The sequence below is a fragment of the Physcomitrium patens genome, chromosome 6, assembly GCF_059467195.1.
Source record: "Physcomitrium patens ecotype Gransden chromosome 6, ASM5946719v1, whole genome shotgun sequence".
In the NCBI taxonomy this organism is placed as follows: Eukaryota; Viridiplantae; Streptophyta; class Bryopsida; order Funariales; family Funariaceae; genus Physcomitrium; species Physcomitrium patens.
The window spans coordinates 13,885,758-13,906,500 of record NC_143415.1 but is presented as its reverse complement, the minus strand read 5'-3'; the positions used below and the strand labels follow the sequence as shown (position 1 = coordinate 13,906,500).

General features: G+C 36.8%; 3 protein-coding genes and 1 long non-coding RNA gene across 20 annotated transcripts; 1 reads left to right on the top strand and 3 right to left on the bottom strand.

Annotated features, from left to right (window-relative positions):
• Positions 1-1,330: 1,330 nt before the first annotated feature.
• LOC112283158 (putative RING-H2 finger protein ATL69) lies at positions 1,331-3,086 on the top strand. Of its 2 annotated transcripts, none has more exons than XM_024521527.3 (2): positions 1,331-1,648; positions 1,882-3,086. In XM_024521527.3, exon 2 carries the CDS (start codon positions 2,314-2,316, stop codon positions 2,863-2,865), a length of 552 nt encoding a protein of 183 aa, XP_024377295.1. In that variant the 5' UTR covers positions 1,331-1,648; positions 1,882-2,313; the 3' UTR covers positions 2,866-3,086. The 2 variants fall into 2 exon arrangements, with proteins under 2 accessions (XP_024377295.1, XP_024377294.1); XM_024521526.3 differs by having other exon boundaries at positions 1,878-3,086.
• A 5,103-nt stretch (positions 3,087-8,189) lies between these two features.
• Positions 8,190-10,690, bottom strand: LOC112283148 (flavonoid 3',5'-hydroxylase 2). 4 transcript variants are annotated; one of them, XM_024521508.3, is made up of 3 exons: positions 10,478-10,690; positions 9,458-10,339; positions 8,190-9,346 (listed from the first exon to the last, which is right to left on the bottom strand). In XM_024521508.3, exons 1-3 carry the CDS (start codon positions 10,658-10,660, stop codon positions 8,720-8,722), a joined length of 1,692 nt encoding a protein of 563 aa, XP_024377276.1. In that variant the 5' UTR covers positions 10,661-10,690; the 3' UTR covers positions 8,190-8,719. The 4 variants fall into 4 exon arrangements, with proteins under 4 accessions (XP_024377276.1, XP_090107478.1, XP_090107477.1 ...); XM_090251352.1 differs by having other exon boundaries at positions 9,458-10,403; positions 10,478-10,609; XM_090251351.1 differs by having other exon boundaries at positions 9,458-10,381; positions 10,478-10,609.
• Positions 10,691-15,630: 4,940 nt separating this feature from the next.
• On the bottom strand, positions 15,631-20,358 carry LOC112283526 (ACT domain-containing protein ACR9). Of its 13 annotated transcripts, XR_016503397.1 has the most exons (8): positions 19,280-19,414; positions 18,834-18,978; positions 17,919-18,191; positions 17,569-17,787; positions 17,323-17,428; positions 16,554-17,190; positions 16,183-16,416; positions 15,631-15,828 (listed from the first exon to the last, which is right to left on the bottom strand). XR_016503397.1 is itself a non-coding variant. In XM_024522324.3 (7 exons), the coding sequence occupies exons 3-7, from the start codon at positions 18,082-18,084 to the stop codon at positions 16,273-16,275; spliced, it is 1,272 nt and encodes a 423-aa protein (XP_024378092.1). In that variant the 5' UTR covers positions 18,085-18,201; positions 18,834-18,978; positions 19,280-20,358; the 3' UTR covers positions 15,895-16,272. The 13 variants fall into 13 exon arrangements, 9 of the variants coding, with proteins under 9 accessions (XP_024378092.1, XP_090107475.1, XP_090107473.1 ...); XR_016503398.1 differs by lacking the exons at positions 18,834-18,978; positions 19,280-19,414 and adding an exon at positions 19,972-20,113 and having other exon boundaries at positions 17,919-18,201; XR_016503399.1 differs by lacking the exons at positions 18,834-18,978; positions 19,280-19,414 and adding an exon at positions 19,972-20,111.
• LOC149989172 (uncharacterized) lies at positions 19,441-20,472 on the bottom strand. The gene is made up of 2 exons (XR_016503401.1): positions 20,333-20,472; positions 19,441-20,078 (listed from the first exon to the last, which is right to left on the bottom strand). It is a non-coding gene; the product is annotated as an uncharacterized LOC149989172 (long non-coding RNA).
• Between the last annotated feature and the right edge of the window lie 271 nt (positions 20,473-20,743).

Genomic DNA, 20,743 nt, shown 5'->3' with positions numbered 1-20,743 from the left:
ATTTGTTTATGAATAATAGCAGTTTCATTCATTAATTTGAAATATTTTTTTTAGACCAAGTAATCCTAATCAAGGTTTAAATTATCCTAGAATTGTACCAACCATTCTACTTTTTTGAACTACATTGACACATACATATATATATATATATATATATACGTGTATACAAGTTCAACTCAATAATGACATTTTTGGTTTGTGACTAATTTTGTTGCTAAAGAAGTTTAAATTCTTTTGTATGGAAAAATTACAAAATACTATATAAAAAAGAAAATTATACTATCAAATTAGTAGCACATGGAAAAGGGAATTTAAATGCTACTTGGCCATAGCCACATTTCTCACGGTTGGTTATAAAATACAATTCAGTTTTTATATCAACTAATTAATGTAAATGTCATGGATTGTTTACATTTTTATTATGATATAAAATTATAATGTCATGTTATTTCATAAATCAATCGATTTAAATTCGGATGAGATCTTTGTGTGATTAGTTAATCCTCACTATTTAGATAGATACCAGCTACAATCACTCAAATCTTGCCAGGACCATTTACAACGGATAAGTCTCGATGCTAAGCACAAAAATGTCAATTCTAAGCAACCACATTAAAAAACTCGAAGGAGTTATCAACTGATGACCAATGGCAGTATCTGCCGCCATGCAGTTACATTTTTCTGCTGCACAATCCAATCCACCCCACAGCAAGACAAACTCCCAAACAGTGCAAAAAAAGCAACTTGCACTCTCCATCTTTCCTCCAGCCAAAAATAATTAGTTGTGGATGAATCCAACCAGAAAAAAACCCACCCAGCTCATGTAATAATGCTTTCAAGTGGCCTTAGCCTGCACCTGATCATCACCTCTGCACAGAAAAAACCAGCAAGCAGCAGTACAAAACTCATGGAAGCATCAACTAGACCAAGCGCTAGCTCCCAAACACAAACAGCAAAAAACACACGAAGCTGGCAGAATTAGTTGAACGAACCTGAGGCATTGGTTTTTTACAAAGTTCTGAATAAGACGCTAATCAAGTAATGGGCTGAGTTCTGCAACAAACTTCGCATTTATATTCGCAATCACAAGCATGTTTACTTGCCGCAGCCATTTTGCACACCGCATACGAGAAAATTCACTGCCAGCTTTGTCTTGTTGGATGGTTCATGGATTGAGCTCTTTACTGTGGCCGTAGGGCATTTCTAGAATCCTGTGAGAATGTTCACTTGGCCGGTGTTGTGGAGGCCTATCTCCAGGTCCTGTCAATTGGCAGGTTATTAAAGTTGCTGTGCAATGCTGGAAGCGTTTGGTCCTTGATTGGGCTGCTGGCAGTGCAGTGCCGATGTTGCCAACTCGTGGTGGAGGTGGGGTCCATGGCCGACTGATTGGAGGCGAGGCGCACAGGTAAGCAGACAAAAGGGCACAAAACAAGGCTTGTAGATTTGTACTTGAGCGTCGAGCTGGGATGTTCGTACTGCAGTGGCAGGTCGAGTGAGGTGGGCTGTGTGCACTACCACTTCGCACTAACAGTGCACCGCTTCTTAGCTTCTTCTCGGCACACCGGCTGCTTGTTGTTTCCGTGTTTGATGTGCCGTGATCGACGTGGAGCTGCGAGGAGCAATGGAGCTGCAGCTATTGTGATTGCTGGTATGCTGAACGTCTTGCCGGTGTGGTCACTCTCTGCATTGGAGTTTGGGCCGCCCTTGAATGAATTTCAGTGTTTGTGTTGGACGTCTCGGTTGGAACAACTCGCGATGATCCGTTCTGCTGCTGCTGTTGACCAAGCAGATATCGTCATTCTGGGCCTTCCACTCTCCTAACTGCTTTGTTCTTGCGTTATTGTATTTCACGTGCGGTTATTCCTCCCTTCCGAAAGCAAGCGATGAATGTGTGTAGCTTCACCTAGATTGGATGCGTTGCAAGCTAGCGTTGGCGAGACGTTGAAGTGCTGCAAGCTCATGTTTGAGTTTAGCAGTTGGGATTTCTTCCTTGGCGTTCTCTTGGACCTTCACGGAGTAGCATTTAGTAGTGAAGGGTTTGGCACAGTGCTTTGGTGACCATGGGTGGAAGTTAGAAATGCCGCTAATCATCAGCATCTATCCGCTTCGCATGCATTGGCAAGTGCTCTACACATGGCTGCAATGACCTAGCTGTCACGAAATGGCCAGGTGATGTCATTAGTAGTGGTGGACAGCATGCTGATAGATAGGGACGGGAGTACAGGGGCATGGGAATCGGATTTGTTATCAACTTTCCTGCATTCGCACACTGCCATCGAGTAGGCCGCGAGAGGCTTGGGATGAAAGAAGAGAATGAATTTCAGCAACACTACCACGATGCAAGTGAACCTGAGCAAAGTGGGGCTAGGCTATGGAATCGCTATTGCGGTGGGAATACTTGTGCTCGTCTCTACCATCATGCTGGCATCCTACGTATGTGTGCGCGTGCACCAGACCAGCAGCGGCAGCCAAAGCGGCAACTCCGCTGGCCCGGCGGCCTACCATTCCGGAGGAGATGACGCACATGGCAATCCGTTGACAGAATGGTCTACGAGCGGGCTCGACCAAGTCACTGTGGAGTCGTACCCCAAAGTGGTGTACACGGCCTCCCAACCGCCCCTCAACCTTCAAGACAACTCCTGCTCCATCTGCCTCGGAGATTACAAGGACGGCGACATACTACGAATGCTGCCGGAGTGTCGACACATGTTCCACGCGCCGTGCATTGATGCGTGGCTGCGGTTGCACGCCTCTTGTCCTATGTGCCGCACCTCCCCGCTTCCCACTCCCCTCACCACGCCCATCTCCACCCCGCTCTCGGAACTCATTCCCCTCGCTCGTCATCCTCTTCAAATCCGTCATTGAAGCTTGTATATTGTTTTGAGACGATTCTTTCTCTCGCCATTAAGTAACCATTTGCGGAGCTAGAGCGTTGGGTGATTTCTAGAATTAGTCTCTTGTCTGCTCCTTTGATTTGAGTGCCTCTTTCCTCGGTCCGTGGGCTCTGTGTGAGATTATCCTGTGTGTCTCTGCGTCTACGTTACCCAGCAAAAAGAAGAGCTATTAATTTGATTGATTGGTTTTAATACCCGGCTCTGATGATTGGCATGCATTCAACTCAATTGATTCTGAAGTCGACGCCTCTTGCTGATATTTTGGAGAACGCATCTTGGTCAACCTCATTCAGTGATGTGTTCAATTTCTCAATTCCCTCGTTCAGAAGGAGTTGATTCTTTCTTTCCTCTAGCATGGCGAAGTCTCGGACTGAGTGCGAATGCACGATCTAAGCTCAACCTCATCGGCGCTACACCGTTACTTTTGATTGACTACGTTCAACTTGGGCACAATTCAGACATAACCTCCACATGTTTGAATTTGTAGCTACAAATATTATTTCTCTTGTGAAACTTTGTTGTTTATCTCCAATATCTCAAAATCCAGAGTGTACCGAACACACAACCTTTTGGGGCTTACCTCTGATGCGCATCTGTTTGCAGGACGCTCACACACTCAATTAGGTGAAGAGATTAGGAATAATCCAGACATTCAGCGTTCGTCACTTGAAGGATTCACAAACCATTAGGCTACATAAGCCTTGCAGCCGGAAACACCAACTCTGTACTGTATTTTCTCTACTTGGAGCCCTTTTACGGTGAAAAAAGTTGCTCCACTAGCAATCCTGCAACCAATGCCAGACACACATGTGTTCACCGCAAATTCTAGAATAGCCACGGGCCAATTCCCCACAATCAATCAAGGAAACCGCAATAAAACGAAAGAATTTGGTTCATGTTGGAGAAGACAATTGATTTAGGACAACTGGGGAACTGTTGGATGAATACGTCCATTCGACTTACTACATTGAGTGTAAATCATAACTACCGATATATAGGCTAATGTATAGTTTAGAGTAATTCTCCTTTACTGCAAGCTTGTGATCCCGCTAGCCTAGAGTTCAGCTAGTAGTGCTGCAGTGACTCGAAGCGGTTTCTGTATGAATGAATCAAGTGCATTTGCACAGTAATAGTAGTCACAATCTGTGTTACTGTTGTGTATTTCTGTGACAAAGTATTTAACTTCAATAGGTTATAGGCCTCTACAACTTGAACAGGCTACGCCTCCTGTAACACAATTACATCTGGTTAATTTTTTTCTTACTTCTCTTTCAATTTCAATTTTATTTATTGCCAACCTATTATGCCATCAATCAAAAATAATCCATAGATACAAAATTATATTGATACATGGGATCAACAAAATGCTGATACACAAATATTAATCACCTTTGGATTATCCTTGCCTATCCTCTCCAAACTAACAAGTTGCTCCAGAGTCAAGTCTATGTAGACTAAACTATGTTCTATCTACCTTCAATAGACTACCAAAAATGTTTACAAGGTAAGTTTTACAACTACAAAATGTTCCAAATTGATATCATCTCACATATTCAAAATATCAAGAATATAGCTTTGTTGTTAAAATATTTATAACATGAGATATCAAAGAATATGTTGATTTCAAAAACTATGTTGGGTCTTCCTCCTAGCTATAATAGCATACTTGCTACTTAGACAAATGTACTAAAAGAACAACAAATTGTTCTCAAATTACAAGATCAACTACTTTGGCATGAACACCTCCTTCACATTCAAGGTGCACAAGATGATCCAAGTTGTCTTGTATTTTTTACCTATAGACAAGTTCCAAAATTTGGACCAATAACTTATCAAGAAAAACATCAATATGATGTACAATACATTCAAGGCTTGAATAATTATATATATTATATTAACTACAACAAAAAAAAAAAATCATTGGTCTATAGATTGAAAAAAATCAAAGAAGAAGAATTAATAAAACTTACCATCTACAAATAAAATTACTAAAACTAACATTTTTGAGAGTCTTTATTATTATTATTATTTCAACTTTGTTAATGGTAAAGTAACTCATGATAAGTTATTATTTGTTTCTACTTTAGAGAATTCTAATTTTATGTTTATAATTTCTATCTCTTCATTGCACGCTTATTCAATATTATTGCATGGTGAATTTTGATATGTTGACTTTGTTGCTAGTGAACATATGACTAACCTCTATAAATGATTTGGTACATTCACTCAAATTACAAAAGATAGTTGGCTCATAACAATCACCAATGGTTGCAAACTTTGGATCCATAGTTGAGGTAACAATTATATAATATGTAAGTCCATGATATTTTTTTATTTGGACTTCTTGCAAATATAAATTATGTTCCTTTGCTTGTGCAAAATCTTTTCCCTATTTGATTTTTTTTTGAAGTTGGTACCTCATTTATAACTATACTTGGAGCTTGTAAGTTTTTATTCAAAACAAGAAATATGGTTTTAGAAGACAATAAGTCAATTGCTTATATTAACTTTTTATAATAGTGTTTTTATTAAAGCCATTTGTTATCTCAAAAAAAATCTATTGAAAATCTACATATTTGAAAAATAATTATCTTGAATCACTAATCATTACTATTGGTATTATTTTGGCTCATATTCAAATTAATCATAGTAATTTATAATAGAAATAAATGGTTCATATCAATGGTTTAGTTATAAAAAAAATATTTACTCATCATTTCATTTTGGTTTTGACTTGAACAATACAACAACAAAATATTCTCTTTGTTATGGTTGTATGCTTTGAAAGTATACTAAATCTATTTATTGACACAATAACAATAAGATCAAAACCTTTGTTCTAAGTAAGTTTCTATATGGCAACATCTCTAATAAATTAAATATTTAATCTATTAATGGTTGTTAGTATTTTATGCTTTTTAAAGATAATGCAACATCTTATTCATTTTTTAAAATAAAAATTTGAAGCTCTTGATTAGTTTTGACATGTTCTAAAGATTATACAACAAAAAAAACTACTTTTGTAAAGGAAATTTGGGTACATTAAGGAAATCATAATTATAACTTAATTATCAAAAAAAAAATCTTCATGACTATGTAATTTATCACCAACTCAATATTATTTGCACCTTCCAACAAAATGGTCATGTTAGAAGAGATAATCATATTATATTTGAAGCTATGATATCTATATTATATAAGAAGATATTACGTCTTTATTTCTAGGCCAAAGCTATTAATATGGAAATTTACAATTTAAACCAAACAAATAACTTCTAAACTAGAAAAAAACATCTTTTGAAAAGTAGTTTGGTTTAACTCCTTGGTATCTCATAACAAAATATTTGACTCTCTAGTATATATACACATGAATAAATAAAAACTTTCAAAGCTTAAATAAAAAAACACACTACTAATTTTTGTTAGACATTCTTCATCTTATAATGCTTATAGATTTTGGGATTTGGTTCTCAATAAAGTTGATAAAATCTCTAATGTAAGATTTGATAAGACTTCCTACTATTTCAATTTTTATACTTTTCTTATTTTTAATTATCTACTATCTTTATTTGTTGAATTTAATTTGCATCCTCTTTCAACAATATCAAAAGAAATAATTTATGTTTTGGATCCAATCCTATCTTTGACACGACATTGAATATTATTCTATTTAAATCCTTTAAAAAAAATTAACTTTTATAATTCTAAAACAATGGAAGACAATAGATGAGTGGAAGCTCAAGCTCTATCACAAAATTTTGTTTCTACTTTATAAGATGATTCAATCAAAGATTTCTCAATCTTGCATAGACAACAATGCTATCTATCTATGCCAAACATTTTGAATTTTGTGCCACGTCCTAGATCTTTCTATACAATGAACACTTTCGTTTATTTGTATCTCAATTTTGTTGTTTGTCTTGCTACAATAAGTGAGTCATTCCTTAAATCTCAAATGTACAACCAGACTCTTGTTTCTAATAACTTTGTTCAATGAATAGAAGAGGTATATCCAAGAATGATTTGTTAATTGAAAAACATACTTGAGACTTACACCCTCTTTCATCCAAATAAAATTTAATTCATTGCAAGTCAAAATATAAAATTAAATACAAATCTATTAGTGATCTCCAAAATATAAAGCCTAGCTTATTGCCAAAGATTTTATTCAAAAATTAGATATTGTTTAATTATAAGACTTTCAACCTAGTTGTAAAACGTCATTCCATTTTTGTTTTATTTGTTGTTCTTTTGCTTAAGATATGGAGCTCAAACTATTTGACAAGAATACTACCTTTTTCAACAATGACTTGCAAAAAGAGATCTATGTACAACAACCACTCAGTTTTTACAAACCTTCACCAAAACTATTATATTATCAACTCCCATCAAGCATCTATAGACTAAAACAAAGTATCCAACAGTAGAACAAGAAGTTTGATTTATTTTTAAAACAACTCAATCTTTTTCTTTTAATTGCCAATTCTTATATTTATATCAATTATAATAGATCACTCTTTACTATTGTTGGAATTTATGTAAATGATAGAATTATTTATTTATTCCAACTAGATTTTGTCAAATTTTTAATTAATTTGAAGCAACATTTAAATTTAGAATTGGTCATCTTAATTATTTTGTTGGTTTTCAAATCTAATGTCATTGACTTCATCAATTGATCTTTCTTCATTAGCACTAATATATCATTGACATCTTCAACCATTTCAATATGCAAGATTGTAACCCAATATCAACTTTTGCAAAACCTAGTATTTCTCTTTTTGTTGATTTACAAGGAGATTCAATTATAATTGTACCATAATCTTAAGTTGTGTGTTTTTTGATGTATGCTATGGTTTTAACTTGTCTTGATATTGCTTTTGTACACAACAAGGTGGTCCAATATCAACATCTACCAAAATTCTTATTAAAATGTATTAAAAAAAATCCTTTGATATTTTAAACAAACAATGACATCGAAAATTTAGTTTTGGAAAACATATAATCTACACTTTTGAGATTATTTCAATTCATATTTTGTAGGTGATCTTGATGATTGAAAAAGATGAATCCGGTATGTTTTTTTGCCAGCCAATGGAGCCATCTCATGGACTTGTCATCGACAATCATGTTCAGCAGACTCTACCATGGCTGCAAAATTACTCGCAATAGCTGAGACGACCAAAAAGGCCATTTGGTTAACCCGATTTTTAAACAATATTGCAATAACCCAACATCCATCGATTATTGTTTCAAGTGACAACCAAGGCGCCATTGCACTTGTTAAAAACCCGGTTTTCCAGAAACAAACTAAAAATATTGACATCAAGTATGTTTTCATTCGCAAGCTGTAAGAGACACGACAAATTGATTTTCACTACGTTTTGATTCGTGACCAAGTCGCTCATATTCTTACAAAAGCACTTCCTCCATCACTTTGTCCAACTACGCACTACACTCGGTATTACCACTTTCCACAACGACTGAGTGTAGGATATGATCAATAACATTCGGACGTAGAAAGTTGAATTGAACAAGCCGGAGTGTTGGATAAATGCGTTCATTCAACTCACTACATTCGAGTGTAAATCATAATTACCGATACATTGGCTATTGTACAGTTTAGAGTAATTATTCTTTACATCAAGCTTGTGATCCCGCTAGCCTAGAGTTCAGCTAGTAGTGCTGCTGTGACGAGAAGGCAGCTTCTGCATAAATGAATCAAGTACATTTGCACAGTAATAGTAGTCACAATCTGTGTTTCTGTGAGTGAATGTGTTAAGACTTCAATAGAAACTTTGTGTCGTAGCGGGCCTTTTCAAACTTCATTCGGCGTAGACGTGGGGTGGCAGTCGAGGAGTGGCAAACGCGCACGCCGGAACATTCTTACGGACCGAGAGGCCCTGTCCTTCGGTCATATCAATACCCTCTGCTGGCAGAATCCAATCGAAAGAGTGGAGAAGGACAACGACGCTGGCTTCCACCAGGAGTGTGCCTAACGTTATGCCCATGCATGCCCGGCGGCCTGATCCGAACGGCAAGAGATTAAAGCTCTTGCCGAACATTTCAGTCTCGCGATGTGGCCCTTCTAGGAAACGCTCCGGATGAAACTTGAGTGGGTCAGCCCATACCTTGGGGTCCCTTCCGATCGCCCACACGTTGATTAAGAGCTGTGTGTGGGCGGGGATGTCGTACCCCAAGACCTTAATTGGGTCATGCGAATAATGCGGTATGAGCAGGGGGATCACGGGATGTAGCCGAAATGATTCCTTCACAACCGCCTTGATGTAGTGCAGGTCTGGGATGTCTGATTCTTGGGCTCTTCGGTTCCGTCCTACCACTGCGTCGAGTTCTGCTTGACATTTCTGTAATACTTCCGGATTGCGGAGAACCTCCGCCAAGGTCCAGTCGGTTGCTAGAACAGTTGTCTCCATTCCGGCTGTAAAAGATTCCTGGCATTTTTGCGAGACAGCCACACGACATCGACAGAATTAGATGTGCAACTGTCGACTTCTAATGTTGGGTTTAGAGCTTAGGGATGTGACAGGGCGGAGATTGCTTACCCAGATGATGGTATTTAGAATGTCCTCGGTGATTTTTTCTCCGGCAGCAGCATTTTCCATTTCATCCAAGAGCACACCAAGCATCTCCTTGCCGGGCGGGTTTGACGTCCCCAATGAACTCTTCTCACGTCGTTCCCTGACAATGTTTGCGAGAAACGTTGCCATCTTACGTCGGAGATTTTTCATACGCTGGTCCAGTCCATTCCAATCGACCAGTTTGAGGGCGGGGATGAGGTCTCCAGGATTCTTTGCACCCAAGCACTCGCCTATCTCTGCAGCGATGTGAATAAATTCCATGATCTCCTTCTTTTCGGATTCACTTAACCCCGTCCGACCCATGAACCGTTTCCCAATAATCGAACGAGTGAGAACATTAGCCGTCATCACCTCCAGGCTTGTCCTCAGGTTCACGACCACATCTCTAGGAGACGCAACAATAGATCGCACCATCTGTAGCATCTCATCAACTCGAATATGCTGGAAGGCTTCAATACTCCTCGCGGTTGTCAGATGCAACCGAATAAACTTCCTTAGGTAGTTCGATTCAGGAGTAAGATCCGCGAACGTCACGTCGTGAGGAAAGATCACTTTGAATCCTCTAAGTGGCGGTCGCGAGCAGAACACCGCATCCTGCTTTTTAAGAACCTCCATCGCAGCTTCAGCTGACGACGCCACGACAAACAGCTTCTGACCCAAGTACAGCGACATCAACGGCGCGCCATACTTCCTCGCAAGCTGTGCGAGACTGACATGACTTCTGGGGCCGAGCAAATGGACTGAGCCTATGATGGGAAAACCAACCGGTCCCGGAGGCAATTTCCTGCTCGCTCCGCGAATAAGCACCGCAACGAAGTACACTCCAAGCACCGCCACCGCGAACTTCTGCAAAGAGCTAAAATTTTCATAGTCTCACCACCGGTTTCTCTGTGAACACATACCATCAGTGCTTGAAGTCAACCCGAAAAAATGAACACTCCGAAGCATGAGCATCGGCACATAAAAGGTAAGAAAAAGTCTTACAAGGAAAGGAAACTCGGAGACGCCGCCATAACCTGCAGGTACCATCACGATCGATTTTGCAAATCGTGCAACAAAACCTAACCGTTGCAAATTCCCCTGAATTAGGAAGAAGCTGATGCAATGCTTCCACATGGAACTCCGGCCAAGTAAGTAAATGAGTGTGGCAAGCAATGTATTGGGCATGGTGGCGGTACTTGACTAGAGGTGGGCCACCGAGGGATCTTGACCAGGTTAAGTGCAGATAGAAGCTAGTTCCACCTCAGACAATGTTTCATGATTCTGATGGATAGTTGTGTTCATTTCAAAGACGTAATGCATGCAAAAAGAGGATTTTGCTGGTTCACTGTTGTGGTTGTAAGAAGACTTGTTTGCGTCCAGAACTTCACCACTTTTCTTTCGTGGTTCAAAGGCAAGCCAGCGTGACTTTCCTTTGCCTGCTACCCATGTATGTCTCCCCCTTCCCCTTTTTTTTAAACACTTTATTAATAAACATGTGTAAAAATGCATATATGTAAACGCCTTTACTTTCTTTGCTTCGGTACGTTCCTCTTCCATTGACCCATACGTCACATTAAACTGAGTATTTTCTGTACCTCGTCTTTTTGTTCTTTTTTGTTTCTATTTGATTTTTTTAATGATTAAAAACCTGATCAAATTGTTTATTTTTCTGGTTTTATTAAGAATAGGGAAGGAATAGGTAAACTACATCAATAGTTTATTGCAGTTTCTTAAACTACTAATGTACCACAGATATGTCTTGTCATGCAACACTGCACTTGATCTAGATACAAGATCAACGTAGGTTTTTTAATAGTATTAAAATTTATTTAAAAAACACAAGACACTCATTTCTACTCAAGACTTGTCAAAGGCAACAGAAGCATGGTTTGACCTTTATAAGAAATTGTGAATGTAATTCATGATGTTGAACAAAAACCTATCATAGAGAATGTTTGAATAGATTAAGATTGCCTTTAGATTCTTATGTTTACATCCTGAATAGTTGATGGTGGAGAATTATTTGGAATTTTTTTTCAAGGATATTTGAATACAAATATGAAAGAAACCACATTGATCAAAATTGTAGCAAGCAAATTGATTTTCAAAAGTGGCATTGCCATTTCGAAACTATCCAAATTTGAGAAATTTAGAAAACCGAGTTTTAAATAAGATAGATGTGTAACTTCAGATTTAAGTAGATAGTCTATCTGGAGCTTGTAAAAAGTAAGAAAATATTTTTAAAATAAAGCTATAAAAAGAATATATATATATATATATATATATATAATTGTTTTAATTTGAATGGATAGTGCTATGAGTAAATTGTTGGCATCTTTTTATTATAGTTTAAAACAATAGAAACAAAAAAGAAAGAATGAGGTATAAATATAAATATATTCTATGTATGTATGTATGTATGTAAAATATATTTTCTATAATAAAATACATAATTTTTTATAATTTTTTATTTATCAATCTTGTATAATTACTAAAACAAAGATGTATTATTGTAGAAGAATATTTAAATCTAAAAAAGTTTCTTATTTGTCTAAGGCCATGGAAATATTAAGAGAATTATATGCAGATTTATAATCTAAAAATTAAATGTTTGAATTTTAAGATATAAAATCTATATTATTTTTAAAAATATAATAAAAAATATTATTACAAAGATATTTTAATATAAAAATAAATAAATAAATACATATATATATATATATATATGTGTGTTTCTAGTTTAAATATGAAAATTATATATTTTTTAATCTTTTTTTTTTATTAATATCATAATTGATTTAAGTTTTTTTTTAGAATCAAGTGGCTTAAAAAACTAGCTGAAGATTCTTGGTACAATACAAGAATAATAAAAGATATGAAATCCAATGTGAAGTGACATTTAAATGCAATCAAAGACAATTGGTGCAACAAAAAAATAATAAAAATATTTACAATCTAACCTAAAGTTTCTTCTAAAGCAATACAAAACTCTTGGTGCAATAAAGAGACAATAAAAGAATTAAAATCCAAACAAAAATGGCTTCTAAATATAGCTCAAGACTATTGATGGAATAAAAGAATAATAAAAGATTTTTTGTGAAATCTAAAATGTGTTATAAAATTATTTATAATTATCAAAGGGACCACTATTGCTAAAAATTATCATTGCTATATATATATATATATATACATACATATACTTGCAAATATTGTCTAATTTGTACTAAAATTCTAAATTTGCTACCTATTCATTTGTCTGTATTACCTTCAGATACTATATAAATCATCTAAATTTTTGCTATTAGGCTTTCAAAGTTGTCTTTGTTACAAATCTGTTAATAAACTTACAAGGTGTCATTCTCAAATCCTAAAGAGCTTTTGTGCTTTTAGAATAGAGCCTCTAAAGTTTCAATAAATTGTCAAAACATCACACTCTTTTAGGGCATCAAAATATTTTTTTATGCTTGAATTCATATATATATATATATATATTTATTTATTTATTTTTAATAGAAATTCAATAATGCTATGTGAGAAGACAAAGAAATTAAAGTCCCCATGGAATCCACCACAGTTGCTATTGTGGAGAGAGAAAGTTTGCCTTGAAAAAACATTAGGCCTCTAGTTGTTATTAATTGTGCTATTTTTTTTTATAAAAACTTTTAAAAAAAGACACATACAATAATCAATAAAATACAAACCTTTCATAAATCCCCTTGCTCTTCATACTGTCAAAAAATCTTTCAATCAAATGTTTGTAAAACAAACATGAAAGAGCTCAAAACCTTCTTTGAAAGTCCTTATATTTCTCTCCAAAGAAGGTTGCTACCCCTTCAAAATCCTAAATCTTAAACCCTAAATCCTATTTTCAAATCCTAAACCCTAAATTTTATTTTATTTGAAGTATTTTTATTTAAAAGAAAAAAACTAGATTGAAGATTCCAAAGGATTGATGTCGACACACTTTAGCCACTATCAACTTGTCGTTCCTTCTTTTTTAGAAGAAATTATATGCCAATCTATCAAGAAGATGAATATTTAAAAGACATAGGTATCTCAGATTATATTACTAACAAGAAAGATTCTTTGCTTCTACCTATAGGCGACATGCATCTAATATAATCTCTCAATGTAAGCATTACAAGATCAACCCTCTAGATATTTTTAACAAATAAATTGAGGATTTTTAGAAGAATATTCTCTCTTTCCTTTTATACTACCATAGAAATTCAAACCTAGGATCTCTTTGGTGCCATCTAAGTGCCTTATCATCTATCCCTCTCCACAAGCTCCAAGTTGCTATTTAATGTCCAAGACCTCAATTCTTCTCCCTTTAAGCTTGCTTCTCAATTTTTATTTATATAAATTATATAAATCAAATGATTTGTATAATTTTTATTTAGATAAATTTATAATCAAATGATTTGTATAATTTTTATTTAGATAAATTTATAATCAAATGATTTGTATAATTTTTATTTAGATAAATTTATAATCAAATGATTTGTATAATTTTTATTTAGATAAATTTATAATCAAATGTTTTATAAATCATTTGATTATATATAATGATAATTTTATTTATTTAATATGATAGTACTATCTAATCTTATAAATCTACATGAAGTTTTCTTTGGTTCGATTTCTTGTAAAGATAAAAAATAATATATTAATTTATTATATATATTAATATATTTATTATATTAAATATAAATATTAAATATTTTTGATAAATATATATTAATAATATATTTAATATACCAATTTTTTTTGTATAAATATATATATTTTTGATATATATGATAGTACTATCTAATCTTATAAATATATTATTTAAAAATATATAAGATTAGACAGTACTATCATACATAAATAATATTTTTGATAAATATATATAAATAATATAAATAATATATCAAAAATTCATTTCAGATTTACTTTATATATAATTTATATAAATTATCATTTAATATGATAGTACTATCTAATCTTATAAATCTACATGAAGTTTTCTCTGGTTCGATTGCTTGTAAAGATAATATTGATTTCTCAAATTATTTTCTCAATGAATAATGTAAAAAATATAATGAAAGCAAGTTTTATTGAAGAGTAACTATAAATTTGAAATACAACATATGCATGATCTGGCTTAATATATATATATATATATATATATATATACTCTAAAAAATTTAATACATAAAATATTCTAATTTATATTATTAAATTAAAAAAGATACTTGTTAATGAGGCTTATTTTATATCACCAAAGATCAACTTTCCATGACTAAATATTAAATTTAATTCCCCACATACTTGTTGAAACTTAACTGCTAAAGTATATATATATATATATATATATATATATTCTTAGATGATATATAATATATTATTTTATAAAGTTAAATATTTGGATTAGATTAAAAGGAATTTGGGCCTATCTTAGATGAACACGTATTTTAAATCCTTGCTTAGCCCTTAGCCAAATCCTAATCTCTTGTGAGCCACAATTGGCATTCTTTCACTAAGATACATATACAAAAACTTTTCAAGTTTGCTTAAAATAAAATTTGGATTTGTCCAAATACTTTTGAATCTACTTCCAGTGTACGCTCAATGTATGCTGGAACCAAAAACTCATCTCTTTCTATTGTCAGGTTTGTGAACAATTCTTTAATAGTTGTTGGCATTATACATTAAGTAATTAACCTATTTTTTTTAAAAAGGAAGTTGAATTGTAAAATATTTTTTTCACAAGGCATAAACAATGGTATCTCCTAGATATTGCAATATGTGCTTGTCAAAAAGGTGATTTTCAGCGGAATTTCATAAAAAAACCATTGAAAACAAAAACATTAATTTTTGATATGTCATAATTGTGGGAGTGATACATATTTCATCATTGATTCCATTCTCACATATATATCTCTCTCTCATTAAATATACAAACATTTCATATATATATATATATATATATGTATTTTAATTTATTTCGTTCTCACTTTTTCCTATTCCCAATAACTACAGCTTCCAAAGACTTTTTTTTTTTTTGCCAAACAGAAGATCATTGGAAGGCTTTTGTACCATGACATTTCAAAGTGGACTTCTAGATATATGGCCAACACATCAAACAAGCATCTGCCGAAGGGTGAATGTGGAAGGAAAAGAAAACAAGCTCTCATTCAATAGCTTGGATTATTCTCAACAATAAAAGCAAGCTTTAGACAGCAACATTTGACTTTGGTCTCTGTATGCTTGCATTCCCTTGTCAACATCATACGGCCCATATGATGAGAACAATATCTAGTGCAATTCGTTGCAGATAAATATGATGGGAATGACAAGAGCATGACCTGCAAAAGAACGACACCAGAATTGTAACGAGAACCGATCACGTCCAAGGAAGTGTGCCTGGATAGTACGAGAAACGCGAGGGCTTCAAATGAAGCTGAAAGGCTTCCACAATTACAGAAACGGGCTAGCCAAGCCCAGGGAACGAACGAATTGAGCAACTGCTCGCGTCGTAGTATACATTACGTCCGTCTCACATACTATTCACAAATTTCACAGAAAAAAAATTAATCGGCAGGTATATTGTTGCAGTTGCAACGGCATCGAGAAAGCAACAGTGTGTTTTGGCTTGTAACCAATGACCCAGGTGAGAGTATAACATTGAAATGTCCATCCCTATCTTTAGAGGAGCTTACCAATGTGACAAGGCCTCCTGCCCATGTTCCTCCAATTGTTCCCAATACAGCAGCATCCATGAATGAAGGTGAAGAGGAGATCCAACCTCATCACCCCAAAAGCATATCTTGCACCCGCTCGATGATCAGGTTGCGGTTCTTGGTGCAAGTCAAATTGAAATCTTCTCTATCCGACAGCAGAAAGCGGTACACCTCCCATTTGTGATTATCCACCTCATGCCGTCCAATGTCGGCCTGTGCCAACAGAAAAAGGTTTTTACAAATGTCAGAACTGGGTTGAGTTCAACTCAAATGGTCGAAGGGATTGGATTGTGTTAACACAAATCCAATCAGGTCCAGTAGAATTAATGAATGTTGAGGGGTGTGTAAACCTGGAATATGCCAACATCTAACAATTTCAGAGCGAGAGTCACATCGTATACGACGCGAGGACGGCCCCTTCCGCAATTTTCAATGGGAGTGGACACGAACAACTCGGTGTCGACCCCTCGAGTGATAATCTTGATGCGCAGGGGGTTTTCAACTGCTTCTCGAACGGAGTACAGAATATTGTCTTTACTGGCTTGATCTGTAACCTTTCGACCTTTACAATCTAAGAAGAAGACGCTAATCTCGCTATTGCCGTCCTCCAGTGAGGCAATTCGCATATGTGCCACCTGAAGTTTCAAATCTTTCACACATCGGAGAGTGTCATACAACAGGCCCTTGCGCCTCTTGCACGTCACTTGAAGCAGAGTGTGTAAAGGACTATTGATAGTATCATCCTTCACTTCAATTGTGGCCGACGAGACGTTCTGAATTCCTATACTATCGCTCCTTCTCTTCTCGAATGTAGGAGGTTCATCATAGACCAAATCCATAGTGAGCCAGGCAGGTGGGGGAAGAATTTCAAGCCCCCGGAGCTCCTGACTCGCCTGCTGGATATCACAACACGAACAGTTGGTACCGAGCAATTCCTTCACTTGCTGTACCACCTCATCCCCTCGTTTCCTCCAAGGCAGCTTGTTCCTGCACTCATTACCAAACACTTCCAGTCAGCGCGACAACAAGCTACACACCACATTCTTGAACTCCTCGTTGACACTTTCATCACCTACGTAGTTTGCAAAATGGGATTTTGAAGAAAGAGGACGAACATACCTACTATCACTTATGAAGAAAAAGTTAATGGACTTTTCCTCCGGGGTAGTTGACACTTTCACTTTATGAATTGTGAACTCCAGTTCCCAAAGCTTTTGTGACACATCTGTAGAAGCAAACCCCTACAAAGATGACCAATCTGTCTCCAACTTAGAGGAAATGAGATGCACTTGTGTGTTGTGAGGATTGAAATAGCGAGGACCCACATCAATCAAGATCAGGGCCGCAGTGATAAATTTTAGTTACCATTCAGTAGGCCAGTGCGATCGATTGAGCTGACTTGGAGGAGCAGTATTCTTTGTGACAGTGACACTGGAGGGCTAGGAAGGGGAAGTAGCGATGGGAGATTAGAAGGGCAAGCCTCCTCCAGTCGTTGCTTCATCAGTGTCCAGCGCATGGGCAACATGCTCTTTCTCGGAATCACCCAAAGCGCCACAAAGCACCACCGGCCATCGGTAACCAAATCTGCGAATTCATGAAAGTGACTTAATATCGTGGCAGAGCAAAATCAGAAAGTCATGTACATTACTGGAAATGAATCCATGAGGCACAATGCATCGCAAGTTCCTGCACTGGACCCTGAAATTTCGTATCACCTCCTCTTGTGATGCTCACGCCGAACTCGAAAACGATACGGGCAATGTCGCAGCCAAGTCCCACTTTGTCTGGACAATTAATGGTAATTTCCGTGAGATCGACTTCTGGTTGTTCTCCCACACTCACCACCACGAACTCATCGCCATATGCCCGCATCGATCTCATCTTGAGTTTTATGTGAAGTTTTAGCAGGTAACAAGAAACACTGACAATGTTGCGAGCGGGCCTCAGCCAACGGTCTCGCGATGCAGAGTGGTTCCACTCAACTTCATCTGCAGAACACTAGCTCTCCAAGTTGAATGTAAATGTTCAGAGTAACATTCTGTAAATCGAGGTCCGACTCGTCCGAGTTCTAAAGACACCGACGTTCAAGCTCTGGCTGAAATTCGCAAATTGTGCATTTCTTTTATGTTTTTGTGTTTTGTAATTTTTTGTTTTGTTGATATAAATTCTAGGACGAATACAACGCTACTACAGAATTCTAGCACAAAGCTTCCGGTGTAATGGACAACAATCAGATTGAGATAACATCGATAACATGAGAAAACACAGCAATTGGACTTGTCAAACCATTACCACCCACTGAACTCCAGACTAGCAACTGGAAGGTGCCTGTGGCTCATTATGCACATCGAACGTTTCTATTGCGTGCTGAGTAATAACCAGGCTCAAAGCTTCCAAGAGAGGTTCTCATTAGAACAAACGGCTTATTCAATGGCCACCCAAACAACCATGCCACACTCTTGTCGTAGCAGATAATCGCTCAATAGCACAAAACAGTGCTCAAGAAACAATCCACATGAGATGAATACCATTTCATGTCATGGAACCATACCTCTCCCCTTTACCAAAACCAGCGACATCCAAAAATTTAACTATTGTAAAAACTAAGTAAAGATGGCACACTCAATTACCTGCCAAAGTCATCACACCAACACTTGGCTCAATCGTACAAAAGGGGAAGTTCAGTGCTAGAGATTTACTATTCTCCATCAGCTTCAGTATTTCCAAGTCTTGCATGAGCCGCGAAGATGAATGGCTCACCTCCCCTAGCGTAAGCTAAGCAAAAATGCGATGCAACATGCACAATACAGGCTCAAACTATAGTCTGCTTCATTGGCTTTTGACATGTTATCTTCAATCGAAACTACTTCAATTGTGTTTCAGCAGTTGATCATTACATATTCTTTTTCACAATAGTCGAAGGGATCACTTAAAAGCAAATAGGTTCACCAATAAATAATGCTGCAACATTCACAGCTGCCTGCACAACCCTCAAAAGAACTTCGAATGTTAAACTTGACCAAAGCACAGTGCCGACCCGTACTACAGAATAATTCTCGTTGGCAAAGACCAATACCTGACTCCACACAGTGCAGACTTAACCTGCAAGCTGTAATTTTCTACACCCTTCGAGCCAGAAAAGAATACTTGAGTAGCCCATCGGTCCCTCTCAAGAATCAAACATGGATATAGAAAGAGCGATGTAATACCTGAAACCATTTTAACATAACAACAATAGAGTGCAACTCTGGGATTCAAGTGAGTTTTCAATAAGGTATGGTGGTCGTTCCGCAGGGACACTTCGGACACACAAGGACCTGATGGAGAAGAGGACGAAACTAACACAAGAAAGCTGTATTTTAGCAGACCTTCTCTGCGATCTAATGCTGTTGTATCTCCGAAAGGTGAGCCTTATTTGATAGATACCAATACAGTAAAAAATTCTGTTCGAACTTCTTTTTCACTGCCCTAAACAAGAAGTTCATGCCTCTGGTTCGCACTGCGGGAAATTAATACCAGAAAGAGACAAACACGTGGTAAGCATGAATGGGCCCTACAAGTTTTCTCGATTACTCTTGCATCGATCATTTGTTTGTTTGCAAGTGTAATCGGTCGCTCAGCTGTTCTAAAACATATTCAAGTTCGTGTGAGAGTTAAGAAGAAAATTACAAGCTGTGGTGAATGTGAAAGCTATGATTACTGGTTGCCAAAAAACCATGATTCCAGCTAGTAACGCTACCGAAAACAGCAGTTGAGGGAACCACACACCTCAAGGTAAGACACTGAGCTGCAAACGCAGCGATGCTCCGGAGCTTTTGGCCCCCATGCCCAAATCCAGATTCAGAGGATAGGACAGTGCGCTCCTCGACCTGCACCTACACCAGGCGGCCATGAACTCCAACCCCTTAACTTTCTCGCTCTGGCTTAGCGTTTTCTTTACAGAATGCATTCCACACCCATATCCTCTCAAAATCTCGCAGACAATATTCAGCACATGAAAATCTTCTTTTTCAGGCGATCCTCCATAATTCCATAATCCTACTCCTCTCAGTCACAAGATCGACCTGCACTCGCCTATACACTTCTCCCCCACAAGCCTCCGGATATCTACTAATGTTTTTTCACCAACCTCAAATGGCAGGGGCATAATATCCCTTCCCACGCTCAAGGTCAGATCCTCACTTGCTGGACACAAGTTCTACTGCAGACAAAAAATCTGCCGAAGTCGACAGCTTCTGAAACAGCTAAACCTCGGATGGCCGCCTACGCATGCACAGCCCGTTTTTGCAGGCAGGGGCGAGCTCAGCCCAATTCGAGTAAGTCAACCACGAGAGTTGTTCTACGAGAGTTCAAGTGCAAGACGATTTGAAGTAGCGGAAGAAGCTCAGTATCCGTGTGCACTCTCTGACTGCCCGCAGGCAGACACACCTCCTCCTCTTCGTTTGTGGAATCAAGGGAGAGGTGCTCTCCGACAGTTCCAACTACTGTCCCTCGCTTTCAACTACTTGCCAGTCCTGGTCACCACTGCCGAATCCTCTCC

Coding starts and splice junctions, on each gene's coding strand:
- LOC112283526 (XM_090251347.1), bottom strand. CDS start 18,939: ATGCAAGACTTGGAAATACTGAAGCTGATGGAGAATAGTAAATCTCTA. Junction 17,191..17,322: donor TTCTTCATAAGTGATAGTAG/GTATGTTCGTCC, acceptor TAATGAGTGCAG/GAACAAGCTGCCTTGGAGGA. Junction 16,417..16,553: donor TAGATGTTGGCATATTCCAG/GTTTACACACCC, acceptor CTGTTGGCACAG/GCCGACATTGGACGGCATGA.
- LOC112283158 (XM_024521527.3), top strand. CDS start 2,314: ATGAATTTCAGCAACACTACCACGATGCAAGTGAACCTGAGCAAAGTG.
- LOC112283148 (XM_024521508.3), bottom strand. CDS start 10,660: ATGCCCAATACATTGCTTGCCACACTCATTTACTTACTTGGCCGGAGT. Junction 10,340..10,477: donor TCTCCGAGTTTCCTTTCCTT/GTAAGACTTTTT, acceptor AGCTCTTTGCAG/AAGTTCGCGGTGGCGGTGCT. Junction 9,347..9,457: donor TTCTAAATACCATCATCTGG/GTAAGCAATCTC, acceptor CAAAAATGCCAG/GAATCTTTTACAGCCGGAAT.